General features: G+C 56.8%; 2 protein-coding genes across 5 annotated transcripts in view; both read right to left on the bottom strand.

Moving 5' to 3' along the window:
* Positions 1 to 4,724: 4,724 nt before the first annotated feature.
* On the bottom strand, positions 4,725 to 7,921 carry Prlh (prolactin releasing hormone). The gene is made up of 3 exons (XM_023722197.1): positions 7,730 to 7,921; positions 5,260 to 5,413; positions 4,725 to 4,940 (listed from the first exon to the last, which is right to left on the bottom strand). Exons 2-3 carry the CDS (start codon positions 5,357 to 5,359, stop codon positions 4,777 to 4,779), a joined length of 264 nt encoding a protein of 87 aa, XP_023577965.1. The 5' UTR covers positions 5,360 to 5,413; positions 7,730 to 7,921; the 3' UTR covers positions 4,725 to 4,776.
* Positions 7,922 to 9,252: 1,331 nt separating this feature from the next.
* Positions 9,253 to 14,693, bottom strand: part of Mlph (melanophilin) — a 38,916-nt gene continuing 33,475 nt past the window's right edge. For 3 of the 4 annotated variants that reach the window (XM_023722193.1, XM_023722194.1, XM_023722195.1), the window contains exons 12-15: positions 14,343 to 14,420; positions 12,323 to 12,374; positions 11,093 to 11,193; positions 9,253 to 9,764 (exon numbers count right to left, since the gene is read on the bottom strand). In XM_023722193.1, the coding sequence (XP_023577961.1) occupies positions 9,663 to 9,764; positions 11,093 to 11,193; positions 12,323 to 12,374; positions 14,343 to 14,420 (333 nt within the window). In that variant the 3' untranslated portion in view covers positions 9,253 to 9,662. Of the gene's footprint in view, positions 9,888 to 11,092; positions 11,194 to 12,322; positions 12,375 to 14,342; positions 14,421 to 14,693 lie in introns of all 4 variants that reach the window. The other variant, XM_023722196.1, reaches the window with a different exon arrangement.

The raw sequence follows: 14,693 nt of genomic DNA, 5'->3' as shown, positions 1-14,693 counted from the left end.
GCTTCATTCTGTTGGCTTTGAACTCACTGGGATCTTCTTGTCTCAGCCTCTGAGTGCTGGGGTCACATGCATGGGTCACCATGCTGGGGACAGTATTCACGCGACGATTCCCGGGCGGAGAAAGCAGTGGCGTGCGTGCGTGCGCAGGCGTGGAAGCCACGTCCTCTTACCATCCCTACGCTGAGTTGGCACTCGCTTGCAGACGAGCAGCCTGAAGCAGCCGGGAGGCGGCCCCCGCAGCCACTAGATGGCGCGCCAACACCGCCTGCGGCTCTGGGTCCTGGCTCCTCACCCTGTCTCTTAGGAAGCCGTCCACCGTCCACCGGAGAACAGCGGGGAAAGCCGTGCGACGTTCCTAGCATTTACGGATGTTCCTTTCTTTTTTGGTTGTATTTTGTTTTGGTTTTTTCTGAGACAGGGGCTCAGTAAGTGAGTGCCTTGAATTTGGGGCGGTCCTCCTGCCTCAGCCTCCTCTGCGATGCCTGGCTGAGCGCCTCTTTATTGTTATGGGTCGCTCAGAATAGGAACCAAGTCAGCCAGATTGGAATTTGGAAAGCCGTTTATTACTGGGCTCAGGGCCGTCAGGTCTCACGCTGGAGAGGACTGAAAGGCAAAGGCGGCTAGCCCAGGAAATAGGGGGGTTTAAAACCTGGAACCACATCATTCTATTTGGTAAACAAATTTATTGCCTTTTGACACAATCATGCTTTCAGGGTCATTGTGACCACTACTCTAATTTCCTGGGGCTTTCTTTTAGTTTCCGGTTATCTTGCCCCGGAGTACCTGCAGGCAGCCTCGCATAGCCACGGTTACAAGAAGTTAAAGCCTATTTAATTTGAAATTTTGATGACTTTTGAAGTCATCTCTGTAAGCTAACTTTGTTAACAGGAATTGGTGAGGTAGGAATTTTATCTAGCAGACAGCAAGAAACCGCCACTAGTTACTAAACAGAGTTGACCCTGTACATTTATAAGCAGTGTGTTCCCTTCTTCGGCTTGCAGTGGCCACATTTAGGTGGACGTGAGCATCAAGATTATTTGTGAGGTACCGAGTGACAGCAGCCTCAAGTGGAGGTCCTACAGAAAATATGGGCTCCCAGAGGGGACGCAGGCAGCTGCTGCCCCCACCAGGGAGGTCGCCTGGAAGAGTCGGTGCTGCAGGAATGCAGCCATCGGGCCAGGGACCAAACAGAAGCAACCACGTCTGGGTTAGAGCCTGGCTCGAAGAAGGCCTCAGAATTCCTTGCTGCACTGGGGTGTGTTGGAACGGGGTAACTACTAGGTAATAGTGATATAGGGGAACGAACCTCCCGACCTGAAAGGTACCTGGGACAAGTTCGTGTTCTCTAAAACTGAAGAATGAATTTTAGGAACAAATGGAGATTAAGAGCAGAATATTTGTTGGGGGAAAGAAAGCTCCTGTCCAAGAGAGGGACAGAAGGGGTGCCCTGAGTGGATGGTCCCTGGGAAGTTGTCTCTGCCAGGGACCTTTATAGAGTAAAACCATGTGGTACGGTGGGTCTAAGGTGGTGGAGAACATGGGACCTCGCTTAGGTGGGCATGAGGTGGGACAAAACTATGGCCAACCAATGAGATTACAAGCACCATTACTCAGATAAAATTGACTAAATCCAAAGAATTAAGTAGTTTGATTTTTTTTTTAACTTACTTATTTATTTTTATTATTTATTATTACTTTTTTTTTTTTTTGCAGTACCAGGGATTGAACTCAGGAGCCTCCACTTGCCAGGCAAGTGCTTATTCTATTGAGCTATCTCCCCAGCCATGATTAAATCCAGTAGTACCAAATGGGGAAGTAGCAATCAGGCATGAATATGGGACAGGGTCTCTTTCTGTTGGGGGTTGGGCTAGTGACTCTTTCAGGCTCTTTCAAGGTGATTGGTACCTATTTAGAATATCAATCCATGATGCCCCTCCTTAGGGAAGTATGTGGTTGGGTTTGTTTTGCTCTTTGTCTTGGATCTGGCCCACAGTGGGAGTGTCTGTCTCTTCCAAAATTGCAAAGTCACCTTGTCTTCCATCTTGTCTCCTTGAGGGTCTGGCCCTACATGACTGCCTAGAATATTTCTGTTAAGTTTAGTTGCGTGCAACAATATGAATTTGTTACAGTTTTTTCAAGCATGATTTTTTTGTTATGTAGCAGTTATCTATTTTTTTTGAGGGGGTGGCCCTAGGGATTGAACCCAGGGCCTTCATGCTGAGCTAAGTCTTCGTATATAAAAAGTACTACATGATTTTGAGACAGGGACTCATTGGGTCGTGGCGCTGCCTGGGCTCACATCTGTGTCCTCCCGCCTCGGCCTCCCAGAGTGTTGAGGTCACATCACACACCGCCACGTCCTGCGATGGAAATTATTTTTCCGACTTTTCTGTGCATTTGAAAGCCATCATTATAAGAAGCTGTAGGAAACACAGATCTCTCTGGACAGAAAAGAGAACTTCGTTGGCTGGGCTGCCCCACGAAGTGCTACAAGCCAAGGGCCCTGTCAGCAGACACAAGTGGCCTTGCGTTCCAGAGGCCCAAGTCCAGAGCACGAGTGACACCGTTGTGGGGAGGCTGTGGGGAGATCCTGTCCCAGCCTAAGTGCTCCCCGTTCCCTGGGAGAGGCCAGACCCAGTCCTGACACCTCTTGTGGCCCTGAAGGAGGAGCCTCGATGTGATTGGCTGGTGTTGGGACCCACAAGGCCATTGGTAGTGCCACCTCTAGGTGTCCAGCGTATCTGGGGGCGTGGCCTTGGGGTTGTGGGCAGGTCCCTGGCCCTTCCTCTGGGGCAGTGGTCCCCTTTTGGCTTCCTGCCCCATGAACCAAGCAGCTTTGCCTCAGAAAGTGCTGGGGAGAAGGCTGGTTATAGAGAAGAAGCTTCACTCCTCCTGAGTCCACTTCCTGGACGGGCACTGAGGCATCAGGTAACCAAGGAAATGGCTGGGGAAAAGGGAGGGCCACTTTCTGAGATGTCTGAGGCCCAGGAGGCCCAGGTCTCTCTGCTGCACAGGAAGGGGTAGCAGGGAACCCGGCTTAGGTGCCCTGAGTCCTGCGCATGTGCTGTGGTCTCTGCAGCCATGGTAGCCCCAGCCCTCCTTACCAGTTACTGACTATGCAGAGCGGAGTTGACCCTGTGGGAGCCCCGACAGCCATGAACCCCAGCCTCTGAGGGAGGGAGGGACCAAACCAAGCTGCTCATTGATGGGAGCCAAAGCCCAGACCACACCCTCATCCCACCCCAAAACCCAGTGCCTAAAATCCTCAGCACCCAGCCCTAGGGCCTCGAGCTCTTTTCCCAGGCCAGCTCCTTCCTTGTGGAATGGATCTTGGCTTTTTTCTTTCAAGTAAATCATTGATCCTTTTCAACTCTTCTGTCCTGCTCAGTTCTGAGTTTCTTCAGGGACCTGGACCAGAGCCAACCACACGACAGCCTTTCTCCGCTACGCTCTTCCCCTGTGTTGTTCCAGTCAGCCATGGACTGAACTCCTGGAAACCCTGAGCCATGATAGCCCTCTCCTCCAGCATGTTGTAGTGCCAGGTATCATGTTCCAAGGACAAGCAGCTGGCCAAGACACGCCTCTGGATGAGAAGTCTCTTGCCAGGCAGGTGCTTATGCCTCTGAGCCAGCTCCCTGGCTGTGGCCATTTTCTGTGTGTCACTGCAATGCTGTGGCTTTGCTCATGCACCACATTGTGCAGTCCCTGTCTGGCATCCCCGGACATTTTCAGCACCCCGGGAGGAAGCCCACACCCCAGCGATCCCTAGTGCCTGGCAGCCCCTGTCTACCTGGGCCCTGGTGGGCTTGCACACTCTGCACAGTTCGGGCACCAGAACCCTGCCCCGTACGTGGCCTCATGCGCCTGCCTCTTTCCCTCTGCGCGATGCTCTCAAGGCTTGACCAGCCACAGCCTAGCTCAGTGTCCCCTCTTCATGGCTGGATGACATGCCACCTTGTGGCCGCCCCAGTCATTGTAGAGAGGGCTGTGCTTTATGTCAGCTTGGAATTCTCATCCCCCGTGTATGGCCAGGGCTTGGGAAGAGACGAGGCTGTGCGGACAGAGGCCTCCTGGACAGGATTAGCGCCCTTTTGAGAAGAGACACAAGAGGGAAGACTTTTCCACCAGGGGGCACAGGAAGAGGCAGTTGCTGACCCGCCAGGCTGCGTCCTCACCCCTCCACACTGTAGTCTGGGTGCCCGGTCCCCAGAACCCAGATGATCAACCATTCCTTCCAGCAACTGGAAGTGAGCAGGGGGTGCTAGGTTTGCCCACCTTTGGCCACTGGCATGGCATCTGCTTCTGTCCTGTGGGTGGGCACCTTCTGAGGACCACGAGCTCCTGCCGGGGCTTGCCTGCTCACGGCCTGTGTCACCTGCTGCCTATGGCCTGTGTGAATTGAGCTGGGACTGGGGACTGAGCTGTGCTGCCCTTCTACGGGCAGCAGCTGCTGTGTGTCGTGTGGCACCTGAGCTTTGTGCAGGGCACACAGTCTGGGCAGCCACTGGGGACAACACAGGTGCACATGGCACTGTGGAAGCCGGTGACCAAAGTGGCCCCAGGCCCCGTACTCAGCCCATGGAGCTCTTCTTTCCAATGAGGCTTCCGGTGCTGAGCTTCCTTCTGGGCTGGTCACTCAGGTGTGGAAACTCCTTCTGGTTTGTTACCACACAGTCACAGACAAGCATGGACAAAACCAGGCTTTTATTAGGACAGGGAAGGCAGCCCACGTGGGGTGGGAAGGCTCCCGAGCTCCTGTCTTCACGACCACAACCATTACCCATCCTGCAGGGACTCAGGGATGCCCGGCACCTGGCAGCAGGTCAGCGGGCATTGCAGGCCAGGCCTGGGCACCTCTCGCAGTGCTGTCCCCCTCCGGCCAAAGCGGCCCACAGGCCGGATGCCGCGGCCTGCATACCAGGCAGGATTGATATCTGGGGCTGCAAAAGAAGAGCCCCATGCCTGGGCTGTGCCTTACATGCAGGGAGGCAGGCCAGGGCACTGGCCACCCCCCCATGGACCCTTGGCTGTCGGGACAGGGCTGTGACTTTGGGAACCCGAGTCAGATGTCACCAGGAGCAGGGTCCCCTCTGGCTTTTGCCCTGGGTTCTCTAGGATCAGGCAAGCTGAGCAGGGGTGGTGGGGCCAGGGCCACTCAGGAGAGGCCTGTCCAGCAGGAGTCACCTAGCAGGTGGGAAATGCCTGGGATGGGCTCAGGCTAGGTGGGTGGGGCAGTGGCAGGAGAAGGCGGGCACTCACTGCGGACCTCCATGGAATGCTGCCTGGCTCGGCTGGCTGCCACCCGCAGACCCAGGGCCAGCAGCAGCAGGCAGAGCAGCCAGGCCCTCGGGGCTGTCATGGTGGTGTCCTGGATGGGGCCCTCCAAGGTCGACCCACACTGGGAGGCTGCAGCCTGGGGCACAGGGGCAGGAGGAGTGAATTACACAGGAGTAAGTGTGTGCACACATGACCAGTGTATGGCACATGTGTATACATGTGCATGGGAGGTGTGATCAGAAAATACCACATGTTTCAATAAAGATTCATTACAGTAAAAAATAAATCGGCACGAGACCCCTCAGAACCTGCCCGCTGCCTCCCACACAGCCTCCCTACAGCCTTGCTGCTGTCAGCAGCTGCTCCGAGTCCCCTCTCCCAAGAGTCTTCGGTTGTGCTGGCCTGGCTGCCTCGATGTCCTCGATGCCTCAAAGCGTTTCTATTGCATGGTCAGTTTGATATTGGGGAGGAGCCGGAAGTCGCACAGTGCCAGAGCCGGCTGGCGACTGAGGCGCAGAGGATTGCGCCGTTGTCATGACCTGACCTTTCCGCTGGTGGCGCTCGCGTGCAGGCAGCAGCATCGCTGCGCTTCTGACCCCCCAAAGACCCTGACTAGGAGGACTGCAGACCTGCTGCAGACAGCAGAAAGAGCGGCGGCCTCCGTGTGTTCCAGGTATCTCGAGGGGCCTGAGAGCAGTAGGTCTCTTACCGTAATAAAATTTTGAATGTCTAAATGCTGTCCCTTTGGACCACCTGTTGTATGTGAGAGTGAACTCTGTGTGTGTGTGTGTGTGTGTGTGTGTGCGCGTGTGTGTGCGTGCGCGCATGCAGGGACACTGAGTGCAAGTCCCTGGTGTCCCCCTTCTGGGCTGTGCCCTCTGTGGCCTCTTTCCCCGGCAGTGACCCTGGGAGGTGCAGGCCAGGCCTTGGCAGGGGAGGCCAGAGGCTGGCAGGCTTGAGGGCCTTGGCCCAAGGAGACGGGACCACAGAGGTCCCTCCAGGCAGAGGGGACTAGCTGGGGCTTCCAAGGTGCTGAGCGTGTGGCTCCATGCACAATCCTTTCCTGGGGGAGCACCCCATGGGGGCAGAGGCACGTCTCCAAAACCTTCTTGGCCAAGCAGAGCAGCCGAGTTGCATAGCTGGCACCTGCGTGGCACCGCCCACGGCACAGGACCCCTCCTTCTGGCCCAACATTACAGGTACCACCTGCAGCTGCTCCCAGCCCTGGCTGGTTCCAGCGTGACCTCCCCGCTGCCCTTGACTTTTGGGCCCTTCCTCAAGTCCCGTGGGAAGTGCTAAGTGCTGTCTGTCAGAGCTGCTTAGAATGGCTCCCGTTTAGAACCCCGCTGGGGTACCCCTGGGGCAGGGGCCTCCAGCCTATAGGAGATGGGATCCAGCTTGGGGAGTAATAAAGACAGACGCCCAAAGTGGGCTGAGCGTTTGTTTGTCCCCTTGGGGACTATCCAAGGCCCAGTGAGGGGCATCTAGGGTGTCAGTGTGGACTCTGGGACCTGCCTCCCCAGCTGGAGCCTGGCCGAAACCTCGGGCTTTTCCTGCGCCGGGCTATGGAGGAGCTCAGCAGGGCGCCTGTCACGTCCACGGACAGCACCGGGATTGGGTGTGCAGACCGCAGCAGTTGCTCCCACAGCTCACTCTGCTCCGCACCAGCCTCAGTTGTCTGGAGGGCAGGCAGGGTCTCAGGTGACACTGACCCAGATGGAGGGGACCCCTGGGGTAGCGCTGACCCTCGCCCCTCACTCACCGATCTGCCTTGAGGAAGTGGTGGTGCTGTCCAAATGCAGTGAGGCCCAGGTAGGAGCCGGTGTCCTTTTATAGCTCCCCAGGGACACGGCCGACACCCCCGCTGCCCTCCCTCTGCCATCCCTGAGGAGACGTGATGGGCTTTGTTTCTTTTCTTCCCCCTCTTATTTATTTTTTTTAAATTCTCATGAGCAATGTGATTTGTCCCTTCCTGGATTATATAATTTCATTTGGGCCCGGTGCTTTAGAGCACATTAACCTCCCTCTCAGCTCGCCTTTGGGCAGACTCCAAAGTCAAGTGTCTGAACCCGCTTGCTCCACGCCGGTCACTCAGAAGCTGCCTCACACCACAGCCACCTCCTCCATTCCAGCAAGGGTGGGGAGGACGCACCGTGCCCAGCCCTGCCACGGCCACCTCTCCCTCATTTTGCAACCGAAAACACTGGTGCATGGCTTTGATAAGCGTGCGAGCCACACAAGCTTATTAAGATAAATAGGTTCACTTCTATGATAGGAGCCATTCGTGTACATTGGGAACATTGTGCTGCACGCGACACAGTGCAGAAGCAGCAGCATGGCTTAGAGCACAGCCCTGCACACCGGCTGGTAGCCTCGTCCTGCTTGTGCAGCGCTTGAAGGCTCTGGCTGACCACAGCACAGGTGCCACTTTAAATAACTGCATAATACTTACTGTTTAACCAGCCCTAAGAACCCGAGTGGTTCCTGTGTCTCCCACATTGGGGATACCTAAGTGCAGTCTGATGCTCTCTTCTGGAGGGAGCCATGTATAGGGCAAGAGCCAAGCAGTGGCTCCTCGTGGACCCTTTTCCTGGGCCTCCAAGATGTCTGGGAAGAGCATCAGGGTCACTCAGCACCTCGAAAGCATGGTTGAGGCGCCCTATGCTTTCTCAGGCCACCTGCTCCTGCTCCTGGAGAGTCTGGGTGTGGCCAAGAGTAGGGTGTGGGGAGCAGGTAAGGAATGGGGAAGGGAGTGGCGGCACAGTGGGGTCATCTGAGTCCCCAGTGCCGGGCTCCACCTCACAGGGATTCCATCAGAGTTCCTGGCGCAGCTCAGGCATGGGCTGACAGGAGCCCCTGTGGGCAGCTGCGCTGGGTAGTGCGGTCTGCTGAGCAGTGTGCTCTGCTGAGCAGTGGATGCCGTGAAACCCCGAAGGGGGAGCATGTGAACCTGCATACCGCTGTGTGTGAGTGTGAGCATAGGTGTAAGTGGGGGTGTGTGTGTGCAAAGGTGAAACAGCTTCCTCATTGTGGCCCGGGCACCTTGCCGGTTCTGGGGCCCCTCATGGAGGCAGAGGGTAGGAGGGTGGTGGCCCAGGGGTCTTGGCATCAGTCCTGGCCCCTCATCACCCAAGTCTGAGATATCCCTAGAGACCCGGGAGCTGCTGAGGCCCTGGATGGCTGGAGCAGGTGGCAGAAGGCGAAGGGCTGTTGCCCCAAGGGACCGAGACTGCAGGCCGCCCGGGAACCCCCAGCTGCCTGACTTTGGCATTCTCAGAGGAGGGGACATACAGGGCTTCAGCTGCAGATGGAGGCTGGGCAGCTTGTCCCACACCTGTCCCAGAGGGTCACAGGTCCTGGTGTGTGGGGGGTGAGCATGCTCATGGTCTGTCTTTGCTTACTCAGGATTTCACAATGACAGGCAGGGACAGAGGAGGCACCAAAGTCAGCTGGAAGCACCAGAGGCTGGAGAAGCTGGGGGAAACTGGGGGAGGCAGGAGCCTGTGGTGCTCACGGACTTCAGATGCACCCAACCCTCCCGACACCTGATTCTGGACTTCTGGCCCTTGCACGCAGAGAGAATAGTTTGTGGTTTGCTGTACCCAGGTGGTGAAACTTTGTCCTCGAAGCCACCAGGACAGTAGCACAGGACTCCAGAAATTGCCTGAATGGACTGACAAAGTATTCCCTCCTGGTTCTTGTCCTGCAGGCAACGAGAGGGCCTGTGGCTGTGGCCTGCGTGGTCCTCATGCCTGGGAGCCCTTTGGGCACCTAGAAGACACCATAAAGCTGTGGGGGAGGGGGGACCCTGGGAGTGGGCTCTGTCCAAGCTGCATCTGTGCCTGGCTTGGGCGGAAGAAACCAGGTACCAGCAAAGCCTTTTTTTTTTAATTTTTTTTTTCAAAGCCTTTCTGATAGAGATGGCATCTGAAAACCCAGTTCTTGTGAAAATGTAAAAGCAAACACCTTTGTGAATTGGCAAAGTTTATTTTTGAAGTATGAGTCATGGGCCACTGTTCAGATGGTGTCCCCGAAGCTTGGACAGGGAGTGCCCCTGGGGGTGATGGGGGAGACTCGGGGAGCTTGTGGTGAGCGGTGCAGCTGTTCCTGCCCGAGGCCATGGGGCTTGCAGAACGGGCTCATGGGGCAGGCAGGTTCTACTCCTTGGTGCCCAGTGGGGCCCATGTGCAGTCACCTGGATGATGCCTAGAGCCCCACTCACTGCCACAAACCTGTGCTCATATCTGCCCAACCTATCACCTCCCTGTTCCACCCAGCACAGCCAACTGCAGATGGTCAGTAGACCACAGGGACAGAGGTCACCCTGTTTCTCCCACAGCCCAAGACGGTAGCATCCTTCCGATGGTCACACCAGCTCTCCCAGCTCAGCTGGGCATCCGGCGAGCAGCTGGGGTCTGGGCTGTGGGCATTGGCAGCCGGGAGTGCACAGCGGCAGGTCTTCTTCCCATTGCTGTCAGGGGTGGTGACTGCGTGGCAAGAAGTGTGGCGCTGAGAGAACAGGTATGCTGTGTGGTGGGCACGGTGCAGGCTACTGGTGGCTGTCCTCGTCTCATGACTCCTCTCTAGGGTTGCTGGGCCACTACGGGTTTCTGCAGAGATGGACACACACACACAAGTGTGCACAGCATTCCCCTGCATGCACACAGATGCTCACAGGAGCCTGCAGGATGCACAGGTGCACACAGAGATGCCCCCGCAGATGCGCTCAGGCAGCTTTGATACACGGGCGAGCGCCAGGTGTGCACCAGGGCACACACACACAGTCTCAGTGACCCGGGTGGGCACACTCATGTGGCCGCACACACAGATGCACGAGCATGCACACTGCACACAGGAGTGCATGCGCGAGGTACACCCACACCCACACAGGCCGACCTGGTGCGGGATGCTTATTTGCTCTTGGGGCTTTTACATAACTTCCTGCCTCTGTTCCCCAGCTGAGAGCTAGGTCTAGGACACAGGGCTACCCGGGCCGTCCTGCGCATCTCCACAGCCTGCTGATCTGAGGCTGAGGGTCATGTTTGGGATGCGTAGTGGGACACCTGGGCCCCACACAGAGGGCAGCTGGTGTTGGGACACTGTGCCCCTGAAGGCTACAGGTGCAGGTAAGTCACTAAAAGAGGTTCTAGTGTGGGGGAGAGCCCGGGAAGTGAACCTTCTACCTGAGTCCAGGGGGCCTTTGGCCTCAGCACCTCCCGCCAGCCTGGCTGCAGAGACTGAGGACCTGGGAGACCGGTGCCTGGGGAGGGTGTCTGCCGAGACATCCACAGGAAGGGGGTCACCTGGTGACACTGCTTGCCCCTGCGTTTCTGTCTCAGTGGTCCACTCCGCTACTACTGGGGACTGAGTCCAGTTTTTGTATTGTAGACTTTGCTTTTTGCTTCTCTTCTCTCACCTTGCATCTCTTCTGTTTACCCAATTTTCTTTACTCTGAACTTTTTTTTTTTGTGGAACTGGGGATTGAACTCAGACCCTTGTGCTTGCCAAGGAAGTGCTTATTCTACTGAGCTGTCTCCCCAGCCCCTACTCTGAAAACTTAACACCAATACATAAATGTGGCAGGGGACAGAACTCTAAAGGCTCCTGAGCAAGTGTGATGAAGAGGTCATTACAGCCAGATGTGGTGGCGCTCGCCTGTAATCCCAGCACTCAGGAGGCTGAGGCAGGAGGATCTCCTCGAGTTTAAGGACAGCTTAGGCTACATGATGAGTTCAAGGTCAGCATGAGCTACATAGCTTGTTCATCTTTCAAAAAACCAACCAATCAACTAAGCAGCTAAACCAACAAAAGTTACCGCGAAGAGGTGGCGGGCCATGCCCCTCCTGCCGCTGGGGCTCCTCTGTGTTAGAGAGCCACGGTACAGTGACTTCCGCTCGAAGGGCTCCTCATCTTTGCCTTTGGGGAAACAGAATGGGGGGGGGGTTTATTCACCATAACTGTACCAAAAGCACGTGACCTGAGGCCTCTGGAGAAAACCCTAATGGCTGACAGACTGATATGGGGCATCCTGGCCATACAGCGTGTTTTGGTGCAATGACAGCACAGCAGTTGCTGTGTACGTGTTGGGTCAGGGCCTGCCCACCCCCAGCCCCAGCCTTGGAGTAGCAGCTGGGAGGCCTGGGAGGCCTCCCGTGGGCATAGCATCATGGGGCTGCACCCTGGATTTTCTTCAGATTTGGGTGGCAGAGTGGACACGGGTCTGGACTCTACCCCAGAGAGGAGCTTGCTGTGGTCCCTGCCATCCAAGGAGGGGACCATCCTGACCTGGTGCTTGGGCTTGGTGATGAGAAGTGGCCCACCTTCCAGGGAGCTGCAACCCCATGGGCACGGGGCCTATTTCTTCTTCCTCTTCCCACTCTGGCCCTGTGTCCTCCTGGCTCACTGTCCCCATACTGTCCCTTTCTGAAGACTGCTCCTGCCTTGCGCTGTGGCCCCAGGACCCACTCTGCCCAGGGAGCACCCTGCCTGGGCTCAGTGTACTGAGTAGGAAGACACAGGTGGCCTGCAGAGAGCTACAGAAGAGGGCTGCAGGCTGGGACCTGTGCCCAGGCCCGCCCAGGCAGTGGTAGCAGGAGGGACCCAGGACGCCATGCCTTCTTGGCCCAGCTCTGACGGGTGCTGGCCTGGAGCTGGTCCACCTAACTCTGGACTGGACGTGTCTCCCTCACAGGTCAGCAGTGGCCCAGTGGGACCTGAGCATAGTTTCTGGCCATGCAGAGACCACATACCAGACCCTCAGGGCCCCGAGTGGCACTGGGTATTCTGTTTTTGATTTTGTTCTCTGAGGCAGGGTCTCATACGGAGTTGAACTTGTGCAGCCCTGGCTGGGCTGAAACTTTTGATCCTCCTGCTTCAGCCTCCCAAGTGCTGGGATTACAGGTGTGTGCCACCATGTGGGGCGTTCTCTAGATTCTGGGCAGAAGGTGAGGTGCAGAGAGTCTAGGGAACTCTGTAGACCCCAAGAGGCCATGGTCCTGTCCCGAGTGACTCCCCAGGCCCAGAGGGGTGTGAGCAGAGCTCTTACCAGGAGCTTTCGGGGAGTGCTTTCTCCTGAGAAGACAGGGCTCAGCTGCCGCCTGGGGGGAAGAGTACATGCATTATCAAGCCCTCCAGAACCACTGTGGGCTCAGTCCAGCTTTCTTCTCTTTCCTCTCTGCTTTCTGTTTCTGCAGTACCAGGGCCTAAGCCTCTGTCCCCAGCCCCGTTCATGGCCTGGAGACAGGCTTGCAGTGACTTGCTAAAGTGCTCAGGTTGCGCAGAACTTCAGTCCTCCCCCCCAAGTGCCTCCTAGCGCTCCGGGATCCTGCAGGCCTGCCCCGCCACACTGGCTGGGGCTTCTCCTCGTTGGATTCAGCTGCCTCGCGTTCACTGGCACTTGAGGATTTTAAGGGCAGTGTGCACACCTTCTGTGGGCTCAGGGCCTCGTGCCTGAACTCGGCAGTGCTGGCTGTGGGGGCAATGGCCAGGCAGGTGAAAGAACACACCATGGCTGAGGGATCTGGGCTGCGGCCCCAGCACCCCCCTCTCCCCGTGTGTACAGCAGCATGGACTTGTCCTGCATGGGTCTCCCCTCTGTGAGGTGGGGCTATGGGAGGCCCCTGGTGCCCGTGGCTATTGGTTACCACCCCTCCCTGTCTCCTTTCCAGCAGTGGTCTCTCACAGTGTGATGAGACAGTAATTCTCAGCCACAGTCACTGGAGCACACCTGTCAGCCTAGCACTCTGGGAGGCTGAGGCAGGAAGATCAAAAGTTTCATCCCAGCCAGGGCAACTTGGTGAGAACCTGTCTCAAAATGAAAAATAAAAAAAGGCTGGGGACACAGCTCATTGTGGAGGCCCTGGGCTCAGTCCCCAGTGCTGAAAAAAAAAAAAAAAAAAAAAAAAGCCCATTCTCTGTCTTGCTTTTTTAGAGGTGCAAAAGCCAAATGGATCAGATTGCCTAGAATGGTGTCCAGTACCCGCCCCTGGCATTTCCCACCTGTTCTGTGGGTGGCGCCTGCAGGTGGCTCCTGGCCCTCAGAGCACATGGCCCAGGGGAGCGGGTGTGGTGTCAGGGCCGGGGCTGGCTGGGCCCTGCTGTGTCAACCCCATGTGACACTGGTCTGCAATCAGCAGGGGAGTGAGGGGCAGAAGGCAGCACTGACTGCGGTCACAACGGGAGCAGCTGTGTGTACAAGGGGCTCATGGCTGTATCGGGCTGTGGGGTGGGCTGGAGCAGACCCACTCTTTCCAGGGTGTGGGGAACAGCACCCCAATCCCAACACAGGCGATCCCCAGCTCCACCTGCTCCATGCCCCCACCCGTGTCCCCACACATCCCAGGCTGTTTTCCTGCACTCTGGCTCCAGGTATTTTCACTGCTGACAGCCAGTGCCTGTGTCCCCCGGCAGAGCCACGATCCAGGAGCCTGCACAGGCAGGGGCCGAAGCACCCAGGAACACGCCTGTTCCCATGGTGATGAGCAGGAGGATGAAGGCAGTGGTGCTCTAACTTGTCACCCTTACTGGCTGCGAGCCTCCTGGGAGGGGGTGCAGCGCACTTTTGGGTGTGGCTGGGCGGGTCATGGGGGTGTGAGCTCAGGGCCATGGCTGGTCCCTGACTCCCCCTCTCTGGCACTGCTTCCCCTGCTCTGCTTCCTGGCCCCACGAACTAAGAGCTTCGCTCCCACACACCCTTCACTGTGATTTCCTGTCTTGGAGCAACTGGCTGTGGACTGAACCCCCTGAAACTGTGAGCCTAATCAACCCTGTCCTCCAAGTTGCAGGTTCCAGGTGGCTTGTCCTGGTGGTGGGGAGGCTGGCCAACACAAGGGCCCTGCCACCTCATCCTGGACTGCAGTGACTCCAAAGCATGGCCTCTGCTCTCCCCAGGGTTCCTCAAGGCCAGAGAGCGCACATAGCTTTCTTCCTTCCTGTGTCTCCTTCTCCACCAACTTACAGGATTCTCCTTGCTTTTCCCCAACAAGCGCTTTGGCCCAAACCCTCTTCTGTACTTCCAAGGCTGCCCACTCTGGCCTGCCTCTGCGGGTAGCTGGGATTACACACACCTTGCCCTCCTCTGCAGGGTCTGAATTCTGATCCTCAGAACTCTTGCCAAGGGTCCCTGCCAGTCGGGGCCGGAAGATCTGGAAGGCAAAGGAAGTGATGTGTGCTGTTATTGTCCTGTGGAGCAGAAGGCCTGGGGCAAGAGTTGGGGTGGGCCGGCCGGCTGTGGGGTTGGTAAAGAATGCTGGGGTAGGATAGCAGTGCTGGCACATGCCCGTGACCTCTGCCCCTGGGAGGCTGAGGCAGCAGGATCGAAAGTTTAAGTCCAGTCTGGGTAATTTAGTGACTTAGCCAAGATCTTGTCTCCCAAAAAACAAACAAAATAAAAACGAAACAAAAAATAGCTAAGCTGT

This window comes from Octodon degus, unplaced genomic scaffold (assembly GCF_000260255.1).
Source record: "Octodon degus isolate 3935 unplaced genomic scaffold, OctDeg1.0 scaffold00089, whole genome shotgun sequence".
In the NCBI taxonomy this organism is placed as follows: domain Eukaryota; kingdom Metazoa; phylum Chordata; class Mammalia; order Rodentia; family Octodontidae; genus Octodon; species Octodon degus.
This window is presented reverse-complemented; position numbering and strand designations above follow the sequence as displayed.

Excerpts from the sequence above, each read along its gene's own strand:
- Prlh (XM_023722197.1), bottom strand. The coding sequence starts at position 5,359 with ATGACAGCCCCGAGGGCCTGGCTGCTCTGCCTGCTGCTGCTGGCCCTG. Across the intron at positions 4,941-5,259 it reads GCATTCCATGGAGGTCCGCA|CCCCAGATATCAATCCTGCC; the intron begins GTGAGTGCCCGC and ends CTTCTTTTGCAG.